The sequence below is a fragment of the Cetorhinus maximus genome, chromosome 12 (genome assembly GCF_964194155.1).
Source record: "Cetorhinus maximus chromosome 12, sCetMax3.hap1.1, whole genome shotgun sequence".
Classification (NCBI taxonomy): domain Eukaryota; kingdom Metazoa; phylum Chordata; class Chondrichthyes; order Lamniformes; family Cetorhinidae; genus Cetorhinus; species Cetorhinus maximus.
In genome coordinates this window covers 70,361,942-70,373,159 of record NC_135890.1, presented here as the reverse complement: position 1 = coordinate 70,373,159, position 11,218 = coordinate 70,361,942, and the positions used below count along the sequence as shown (strand labels likewise).

Genomic DNA, 11,218 nt, shown 5'->3' with positions numbered 1-11,218 from the left:
CAGTTTAACATCTTATCCGAAAGATGGCACCTCCAACAGTGCTGCACTCCCTCAGTACTGCATTGGAGTGTCGGCCTTGACTTTTGTCCTCAAGCCCTGGAGTGGAACTTGAACCCAGAACCTTATGCTTCCAACTGAGCCACAGCAGACACTTTAGTTGGTTGAGCAATGTTTTGGTCAGGGCACTACTGGGAAAACTCCCTTGTTCTTTGAAAGACTGCCACGGGATTCTGTGTCTTTGACATTCATCTGACAGAGCTGTGGGGGTCTTATAGTGGAGCACTCCCTCAATATTGCACTGTGGTGTCAGACCAGATTTCCAGAGGTTGAATTTTTCTTGTATTCCAAAAACATCCAACCAGTACTCTAGCTGCAGTCTAGCTAGTGTTTTTATAGAGTTCTAGCATAGCCTTCCTGCTCTTATACTCAAGGCTTTAACCAATAAAGGAAAGTATCCCTTATATAATAAAAGCAAAATACTGCAGATGCTGGAAATCTGAAATAAACACTGAAAATGCTGGAAAAACACAGCAGGTCTGGCAGCATGAAACAGAGTTAACGGTTCAAGACCAGTATGTCTCTTCTTCTGAAGTCATCCCTTGTACCTTCTTGGCTACCTTATCTACCAGTCCTGGTGCCTTCAGGGATCTCTAGACATACACTCTGAGCTATCTCTGTTCTTCTACATCGCTCAGAATCCTACCAGTTATTCTGTATTCCTTTGCCTGGTTTGTCCCACTTAAATGTATTACTTCACACTTCTCCGGATTGACTTCCATTTTTTTCTGTCCACCTGACCAATTAACTGATATCTTCCTCACTATCAAACACCTTTAAAGAATAAAGGTGACTCCATCCTCTGCTCTATTCACCAGGACACCTGCAGCTTCTTGGCTCTCTAGCTGGGAGCTCCTGGCGTCGCCATGGCAACGCTCCCCTCACCGGGAATTCTGGGAGGGCTGATGGCGAGCGCTGATTGGCTGCGCCTCTGAGGGCGGGGCTTCTGTCATGGCGGCTTCCAGAGTGGGGCTGTTGTCGGCGCGGCTTCGAGCCGCCGGGCCCAGGTAAGGAGCTGCCCGAGGAGGAGAGGGGGAAAACTCGGTCAGATGCGGTGCAGGAGACAGACTTGTGGCTGTTGGTTTCGGTACCGGGAGAGAGGGAGTGGGTTAGGCTGCGCTCAGACAGCCTCACCTCACCCGTCCTGTCCTGTCAGCCTGAAGCAACCGGTGCTGGGGCTTCGACCTTGCGGCTTTATTGCTAAAATAAACATTCAAGCAAACCGCGTGTGGTCGGTCACTCCTCAGGACAGTAGTTGCCCCGGGTTTACATTAAGTGCAGGCTCAGGAAGCACTCTTGGTAAATCGAAGTGATTTTCATGAGCTCATCGCCCTCGCACCCCCTGGATGTGCCACAAGTTGTAAAGAAGGATAGAAACACTTGTACTTCTTTCGGACGTCCTTAGGATGCCTCGGCACTTTTGGAAGTGTTGTATTGCAATGTAGAAAATGCACAGCAAGGTCCCATAAACAGCAATAAGGTACAAATCAGATAACTGATTTTAGCATAAAAGCAAAATGCTGCGGATGCTGGAGATCTGAAACAAAAACAAAATGCTGGAAAAACTCAAGCATGTCTGACAGCATCTGTGGAGAGAGAAAAACTGTTGACGTTTCGAGTCTGTATGACCCTTCAGAGCTAAAAAGTAGAAATGTGATGAAATTCATACTGTTTAAGGGGGGGGGGGTGGAGCAGGTGAAGGATCGAAAGTGGGATAAAAGGGGGAATAAAAAAGGATAAAACAATGAATAAATGAATTTTAAAAATTAAAAATTATAGATAAGTGGATAAAAAATAATGAATATTGAAAAAGGGGTTAAAAAAAGGGTGAAGATAGAGGAAAGAGTTCTGAAGTTGTTGAACTCAATGTTAAGTCTGGAAGGCTGCAAAGTGCCTAATCTGAAGATGAGATGCTGTTCCTGTGGTTTGCGTTGGGATTCACTGGAACACTGCAGCAGGCCAAGGACAGGCATGAGAGCAAGGTGGTGTGTTGAAATGGCAAGCAACAGGAAGGTCTGGGTCATGCTTGCGGACAGACCGAAGGTGTTCTGCAAAGTGGTCACCCAGTCTGCATTTGGTGGCTCCAATGTAGAGGAGGCCGCATTGGGAGCAGCGAATGCAGTAGACCAAATTTAAGGAGGTGCAAGTGAAGCGCTACTTCACCTGAAAGGAGTGTTTGGGCCCTTGACGGTGAGGAGGTAAAGGGGCAGGCATTGCACCTTCTGTGATTGCATGGGAAGGTTCCGTGGGAAGGGGATCAGGTGTTGAGGGTGGTAGAGGAGTGGACCAGGATTTTAGTGGTGTTGATTGAGGGATAAATATTGACTTGGACATAGAGAGAGCTCCTGTGCTGCTCTTTGAAATAGCGTCATGGAGTATATACGCCCACCTAAGGGCAGATAGGGTCTCAGTTTAACATCTTGTCCCCCTTTACTGCACTGGGAGTGTTGGCCTGCATTATGTACTCAAGTCACTGGAATGGTCTCGGACACACAACCTTGTGACTTGAATGAGTGTGCTATTGGTAGTCGTGGCTTTTAAACCATCACAAGCTTCAGTCCCTTCTCTTTTTTGATTTAAGTTTGTAGGTGATTCAAAAAAGGGCTGTGTGTTTGATAGGAAAATATCTGTAGACTCCAGGAAGATATCAGTGGACTGGTCAGGTGGACAGAAAAAATAGAATTCAATCTGGAGAAGTGTGAAGTGATGCATTTGGGGAAGACAAACAAGACAAGGGAATACACAACAAGTGGTAGGATTCTGAACAGTATAGAGGAACAGAGAGACCTTGAAGTATATGTCTACAGATCCCTGAAAGCAGCAGAACTGGTAGATAAGGTGGCCAGGAAGGTATAAGGGAAGCTTTCCTTTATCGCTAAGGCCTTGAATGTAAGATCAGGAAGGTTGTGCTAGAGCTCTATAAAAACCAGTTAGACTGCAGCTGGAATACTGACTGAAGTTCTGGGCACTGTATTACAGGAAGGATGTGATTGTACTAGAGAATACAGAAGAGATTTATGAGAATGTTGCCAGAAACGGAGCATTTTAGCCCTGAAGAAAGATTGAGGTTATTTTCTTCGGAACAGAGGAGGCTGAGGGGAGATTTAATTGAGGTGTATAAAATTGAGGGGTCTAAATAGAGTGGGAAAGAGGTATTTCTGTTAGGTCAAGAACCAGAAGGTATAGATTTAAACTAATTTGTGGAAGGATTGGGTTCTAGATTTCTCTGAGAGTTTGGGTTCCCTTGGGTGCTGAGGATCTGGAGTGTCCTACTTGAAAGGGTGGTAGGGGCAGAAATCCCGCCCCCCCCCCCCGCCCCCCCCCCCCCCCCCAATTGCGTTTTTAAAAAAACACTTGGATATGCATGCAAGATGGCGTAAGCTGCAGGACTACTGACCAAGAGCTTGAAATTAGGATTAGTCTTGATGGCTCTTTTTTGATTGACATCGACAGGATGGGCTGAATGGCCGCCTCCTATGCTATAATTTTTGTTTTCACACCTGCCCTCCATCCTTGTTTGCCACATTACGCCCAGGTTGTATTTTTTGACTGAAGTTGGCATGGTTTTGTTTCTTGGCATATCAACGCCCTCATTCCTTGAATGCATTTGGGGAAAAACATTTTTCAAGCTTGTTACTTCCACCCTCCCTTGAGACCTTCAGTTAAAACAAGAGGAACACAATGTTTTAAACTGTCACTGTCTTCATGAGTTGTCAAGTATATAAATCACTCAGTTCTTATTTGTAAAACTTGTGTTTGCAGACTTCAGTGCTGTTCAAATGAGGGAGTAAAGACCAAGCTTGGTTTTTGTTACTTAATTTTTTTTTTCTTTTTATTAAAACACAGCTCAGTTCTGTAATACTCTAGCTTAGAGATTTCAGGCAACCTTTAATTAGAACTTAGAAATATTTAAAAAGCAGAATGCTGCAGATGCTGGAATTCTGAAACAAAAACAGAAAATGCTGAAAATACTCAGGTTAGGCAGCATCTGTGGAGAGGGAAACAGTTAACGTTTCAGTTCTGCTGAAAGGTCATTGACCAGAAATATTAACTCTGTTTCTCTTTTCACAGATGCTTCCTGACCTGCTGAGTATTTTCCAGCATTTTCTGTTTGTATTTCTGATTTCCAACATCCACAGTATTCTGCTTTTTTTACAGTTTGATTCACTGCCACTTCTCTTCCAGGAAAGCCTATCTTAAAGAAGTTCTGCTCTTCTCTCTGTGATTTCTGTTGTTTCTTTTACTCTGTTCACTTTCATTGCTTTCTATTTCCCATTCTGTATTTAGTTAGAAATAAAAACAAAAATACCTGGAAAAACTCAGGTCTGACAGCATCTGCAGAGAGGAATACAGTTAACGTTTCAAGTCCATATGACTCTTCATCAGAACTAAGGAAAAATAGAAATGAGATGGAATATAAGCTGGTTGAAGGAGGGGTGGGACAGGTGAAGCAGTTAGAAATAGTTGATCTGATTTTTTTCCCCCCCAATTTAATGAAGCTCTGCACCTTAATTAATATTGAAATGTTAATCAAACTATGATTCATATACTTGTCAACTAATTAAAATGGTGACATTTAAAATGTTATGCTCTTGTTCTGACTGAAGGCCCTAAGGGAGGTGGGAGCAAATAGCTTGAAGAAATGTTTTTTTTTAATTGCATTCAAGGGAGTGAGGATGTACTAAAATTGCATTCTTTTCAAAAGGAAGACCAATTTCTCCTTTGTACTCGCCATGATTGTGGTGACTGTTCTGATGCAACTTATGGTGAGCATCAGCAATCTTCCATTAGAACTGGAGTAGACCATTTAGACTATTAGCCTATTCTTGCATTCAACTAGATCATAAGGAGAGGTTGCATTAACTTGCCTTGTCCACCCTTGTGTTTAAAAGACTGACCTGATTAAGATGTTTAAAATGATAAAGGAATTTGGAAAGGTAGATACAGAGAGACTATTTTCCCTGGTGTGGGAATCCAGAGCAAGGGGCCACAGTGTTAAAATTAGATCCAGGCCATTTAGGACTGAAATCAGGAAGCACTTTTTCACACAAGGGTAGTGCAAGTCTGGGACTCTCCAAAAAATTGTAGGTGTTGGGTCAATTGGACTTTAAGATTGAGATCGATAGATTTTTGTAAGGTTATCAAGTAACTTCTCTCTCTCATGCTATGATTCCCCCCCCCTATCCTGGCCCTAAACCTGCATTTGTCTCTAGTTTCTCTCCTATCTTCCCTCATGCCCTCCCCAAGCTGCCCATGAGAGACTCTTAGCTTTCAACTCTATTCTTGCTAAATTGCTGACCACCCTCCAAGTCACCTGCCATATCCTGATTTGGAAAGTTATCACCATTCCTTCATTGCTGAGTCAAATTTCTGGAACTCCCTTCCTAATAGCACTATGGAAGTTTACTGTGTGAACTGCAACAGCTCAAGAAAGCAGCTTACCACCACCTTCTCAAGGGCAAATAGGGGATGGGCAACAAATGTTGATGTTACCAGTGATACCCATATTCTGTGTATGGATAAGTTTTTTTTTAAAAAAACAGTAAAATAAATGCTGCTGAGATCCCCATCCACGCTATTGTCACCTCCAGACTCGACTATTCCAATGCTTTCCTGGTTGCACTGTTCCACCCTCCATAAACTTAAGTTTGTCTAAAACTCTTCCTTTATAACCTGCATCGAGGTCCTCTCACTGCTATGCTTGCTGACCTATGTTGGTGCCTTGCCCATCCAACTTGCCTTCCTGGCCTCATTAATTCTCTTGTTTAAATTCCTCCGTGCCCCTCCATATCTCAGTTACTTCCTCCAGTCTTAACTCTGGCTTTGTGTCCATCTCCCACTTTGTTCACCCGAGCATTGGCAGCTGTGCTTAAGCTCTTGAATTCCATCCTTAAATCTCTTCGTCCCTCCACCTGTCCTCCTCATCCTTTGAGACACCTCTTAAAACCTACCACTGAACAAACTTTTAGTTACCCCACCTAATGTTTCCTCCTTTAGCTTGCTGTCAAGTTTTGTCTGATTACACTCTTTGAAGTACCTCGTTGTTGTAAAGATGGGAGGAGGCTCAAACACTGGTCTGAGTAACCTGTTTCTGTGACATATATCCTACACAATGTTTTGTGCTCCTCCTATTTATATGTGGACAACAAAGATTTTGAAGAGTTATTCTGCTGAAACAAATTGAGTTCTGTTACAATGAAAATAATAACATTGATCCTGCAAGCTGTTGTAATGATGTAAAAACCCTCAGAGAAAGAATCCTACCCTCCCCTGGCCTACATGTGACTCCAGCCTCACATTATGTGGTTAGCTCTTCAATTTGCATAAAATGTTGAATTATCCAGTAGTTTAAGTGCCTTTAACAAGGGTGGGTTGTACATTCTTCGGGCTTAAAAATCCCTGTGTTCCCTCTCTTTCCCCCCTACCAACGCTGCCTCCAGTAATGTTTTACTGTGCTTTTGTGTTAAGGTGTTTAGTATCTAAGTTCTGCATTCAGTGAAGTCCACTGCCCTGGCGTGCAGTCAGCTGGTTTACTTTAAGGCTAAGGTGCTGCTGTTGGTAGCCTAGAATAAGAGGCGAGGTTTAGACCATAAGACGTAGAGGAGAGTGTGAGAGGAGGACCCTGGGACAGGCAGTCAGCAGCACCTAGAGGATCTAGCATCTAGTCTATACTCAAGTAGGAGTAAGGGTGAAATAAAAGCAAAGGTCCATATTCTATTGAGTTAAGATATGTCTGGGGAGCTCAGTCCCATTAATTTGCTCATCCTGTGCTATGTGGGAAATCCTAGCACGTTTCAGGACGTGGTCACCCTGCAGCTTAAGCGAGGGAATGGATGTCTGCCAGATAGAAGGTGACCAGGCAGGTAGCGAGGGAATCCTCCGAGTGCATCTTGCTTGCAAACCATTTTTCGGCCTTGGAAAATGGTGAGAGTGTTTTTGGTGTAGTGAATGATGATTTATGTTCATATCCTACTAACTGAATTGATAACCTGCAGGCTGATGTGTGTTTTATGACATTTAAACCTGATATGCAACCACATAGCTGTCCTGACTCCTTTCCCTCTTTTTTTTCTGCTGCATGTTAGTTTGAAGTTTCCCAATTGTTCAAGTAGTATCTGCACCTTCCAGGGGGCTAGACAGCTGGATGGCATTAAAGGTTTGTCTCATCTGCTGACTAGGGTATGGTGGTGTAATGATAATGTGACATGACTTGTAATCCAGGGAATGAGAGTTCAAATCCCAGTTTGATAACTTGAATTCAATTTCTTTTTTAAATCTGGAAATAAAAAGCTAGTACCAGTAAAAGTAGCCATGAAGATCTTGGATTGTCATAAAAATCCAAATGGTTCAACATGTCATACAAACTATGAATTAGGTGCAGGAGTAGGCCATTTGGTTCCTCGAGCCTGCTCAGCCATTCAATAAGATCATGGCTGATCTGATTGTGGACTCAACTCCACTTTCCTGCCTACCCCCGATACCCTTTGACTCCCTTGTTAGTTAATAATCTACCTCAAAAATATTCAATGGACCCGCTTCCCCCTCTCTCTGGTGAAAAGAGTTCCACAGACTCACGACCCTCTGAGAAAATTTCTCCTTATCTCCATCTTAGGGAGACCCCTTATTTTTAAACTGTATGCCCTGGTTCTAGACTCTCCCACAAGGGGAAACATCCTTTCAGCATCAACCCTGTCAAGCTCCCTCAGGGCCTTATATGTTTCAATAAGATCGCCTCTCATTCTTCCAAACTCCAATGGATTCAGGCTCAATTTGTCCAACCTTTCCTCATAAGATAACCCCTTCATCCCAGGAATCAGTGGTGAACCTTCTCTGAACTGCTTCGAATGCAATTATGTCTGTCCTTAAATAAGGAGACCAAAACTGTACACAGCATTCTAGATGTGGCCTCACTAATGACCTCTATAACTGTAGCAAAACATCTCTACTTTTACACTCCATTCCCCTTGCAATAAATGACATCCTATTTGCCTTCCTTATCATTTGCTGCACCTGCATACCAACATTTTGAGATTCATGCACCAGGACAGCCAGATCCCTGTGCACCTCAGAGTTCTGCAATCTCTCTCCATTTAAATAATTTGCTGTTTTTCTATTCTTCCTGCCAAAGTGGACAAGTTCACATTTTCCTACGTTATACTCCATCTGCCAAATCTTTGCCACTCATTTAACCTATCTATATCTCTTTCCAGACTCCTTATGTCCTCTTCACACTTACTCCTACCTCTCTTTGTGATCAGCAAATTTAGCAACCTTACATTTGGCCCCTTCATCCAAGTCATTGATGTAGATTGTAAATATTTGAGGGCCCAGCACTGATCCCTGTGACACTCCCCTTGTCACATCTTGCCAACCTGAAAATGGTTCCGCTATTTAAGAAGGGTTGTAGAGATAAGCCAGGGAACTACAGGCCAGTGAGTCTCACGTCAGTGGTAGGGAAACCATTGGAGAAAATTCTGAAGGAGAGAATCTATCTCCACTTGGAGAGGCAAGGTTTGATTAGGGATAGTCAGCATGGCTTTGTCAGAGGGAGGTCATGCCTAACAAATTTGATTGAATTTTTTGAGGAGGTGAGCAGGTGTGTAGATGAGGGTAGTGCAGTTGATGTCGTTTATATGGATTTCAGCAAAGCCTTTGACAAGGTCCCACATGGGAGACTTATAAAGAAGGCAAATGCACATGGGATACAGGGTAATTTGATAAGGTGGATTCAAAATTGGCTTAATTGCAGGAGACAGAGGGTGATGACAGAAGGAAGCTTCAGTGACTGGAAGCCACTGTCCAGTGGCATACCACAGGGATCTGTGGTGGGTCCCCTATTATTCGTCATTTATATAAACGACATAGATGAGTATGTGGGGGGTAGAATTAGTAAGTTTGTGGATGACACAAAGATTAGCTGGGTGGTTAACAGTAAGGTTGAGTGTCTTGGGCTACAGGAAGATATAGACAGGATGGTCAAATGGACAGATAAGTGGCGGATGGAATTTAACCCTGAAAAGTGTGAGGTGATACACTTTGGAAGGAGTAATTTGACAAGGAAGTATTCAATGAACGGCAGGACACTAGGAAGTCCTGAGGAACAAAGGGACCTTGGCGTGTGTGTCCATAGATCTCTGAAGGCGGAGGAGCATGTTAGTGGGGTGGTGAAAAAGGCATATGGGACACTTGCCTTTCTCAATCGAGGCATAGATTACAAAAGTAGGGAGATCATGTTGGAGTTGTATAGAACCTTGGTGAGGCCACAGCTGGAGTACTGTTGTGCAGTTCTGGTTGCCACATTATAGGAAGGATGTGATTGTATTGGAGGGGGTGCAGAGGAGATTCACCAGGATGTTGCCTGGGATGAAACATTTAAGTTATGAAGAGAGGTTGGATAGACTTGGGTTGTTTTCATTAGAGCAGAGAAGACTGAAGGGCGACCTGATCGAGGTGTACAAGATTGAGGGGCATAGACAGGGTGGATAGGGAACAGCTGTTCCCCTTAGTTGAAGGGTCAGTCACGAGGGGACATAAGTTCAAGGTGAGGGGCAGGAGGTTTAGGGGGATGTGAGGAAAAACATTTTTACCCAGAGGGTGGTGATGGCCTGGACGGAGCTGTCTGGGAGGGTGGTGGAGGCGGGTTGCCTCACACCCTTTTAAAAAGTACTTGGATGAGCACTTGGCACGTCATAACATTCAAGGCTATGGGCCAAGTGCTGTTAAATGGGATTAGGTAGGTAGCTCAGGTGTTTCTCATGTGTCGGTGCAGACTCGATGGGCCAAAGGACCTCTTCTGCATTGTGAGATTCTGTGATGGCTCTGGTTGGCCTCCACAGAGGGACCAAGGCCATGGCACTGTGGGTGGTCCAGCTGCTCAGGGGGTGGAGGAAGAAGTGTGGTAGGGCAATAGTGGTAGGGGATTCATTAGTGAGGAGAGTAGACAGGCACTTCTGCGGCTGTAGACGTGACTCCAGGATGGTGTGTTGCTCCTGAGTGTTAGGGTCAAGGACATCACGGAATTGCTGCAGGGCATTCTGAAGGGGGAGGGTGAACAGCCAGAGGTCATGGTCCAATGACCAAAGAAGAAAGAGAAATGAGGTCTCGCAAGCAGACTTTAGGGAGTTGGGTAGGAAATTGAAAAGCAGGACTTCAAAGGTAGTAATCTGCGGATTACTCCCGGTGCCACGCAGTAGCAAGTATTGGAACAGAAGGATAAAGCAGATGAATGCATGGCTGGAGAGATGATGCAGGAGGGAGGTCTTTAGATTCCTGGGGCATTGGGACCATTTCTGGGGGAGGTGGGACCTGTACAAGTTGGACGGGTTACATCTGAACAGGACCAAAATCCTCGCGGGGAGGTTTGCTAATGCTGTTGGGGCGGATTTAAACTAAATTGGCAGGGGGATGGGATCCTGAAAAGTAGTTCAGAAGGGAGAGAAGCCGAGATAGAATTAGAAGTTAAAACGCGAGTAAGTGAGTCTGGAAGGCAGAGGAAGCATAGGCTAGATGAGAAAGAAGTGAGTTTAGTAAGACTAAATGGGATATATTTTAATGCAAGGAGCCTGAGGAATAAGACAGACGAGCTAAGGCCACAGATAGGCATGTGGTAGTATGATATAGCTATGACTGAGATTTAGCTTAAAGGGCAGGATTGGCAGCTCAGCATTCCTGGTTTTAAGGTATTCAGATGAGATAGAGAGGGGGATAGAAGAGGAGGCGGGGTCACAATATTGATCAAGGAATCAATTATAGCAGTGAGGAGGGATGATATATTGGAAGGATCATCAAAAGAGGCCATATGGGTAGAAGTAAAAACACAGAAGGAGCAAACACAATGTTGGGTGTGTACTATAGGCTGCCAAACAGTCAGGGAACGATAAAGGATTGTTTTAACCGAGCAGTTGGTAAAGGTGAGTTATTTTTTTTTTTAAATCCCAGAGGGAAACTTTAAGCAACTGTCAAAAGATATAATTTTAAGTGTTATGCTTGAGATGCAATTCTAAATTCAGGAATCAAACCACCAGTTCTCGAGAGGTTTTATATTAAGCTAAATGAAATATTTTATTAATTTACACAAGTTAAATATATACAAGTCTCTATGAATTACTATAATCATAACTTTTAACAAATTCCTAAACTAATCTCCATTAAGGCAACAGTA

At 43.7% G+C, this 11,218-nt stretch overlaps 1 protein-coding gene across 1 annotated transcript in view; it reads left to right on the top strand.

Moving 5' to 3' along the window:
* The first annotated feature begins 996 nt into the window (after positions 1-996).
* The window catches only part of pisd (phosphatidylserine decarboxylase), a 108,685-nt gene continuing 98,463 nt past the window's right edge, over positions 997-11,218 (top strand). The window contains exon 1 of the mRNA XM_078553846.1: positions 997-1,064. Within this exon, the coding sequence (XP_078409972.1) occupies positions 1,009-1,064 (56 nt within the window). The 5' untranslated portion in view covers positions 997-1,008. The remainder of the gene's footprint in view (positions 1,065-11,218) is intronic.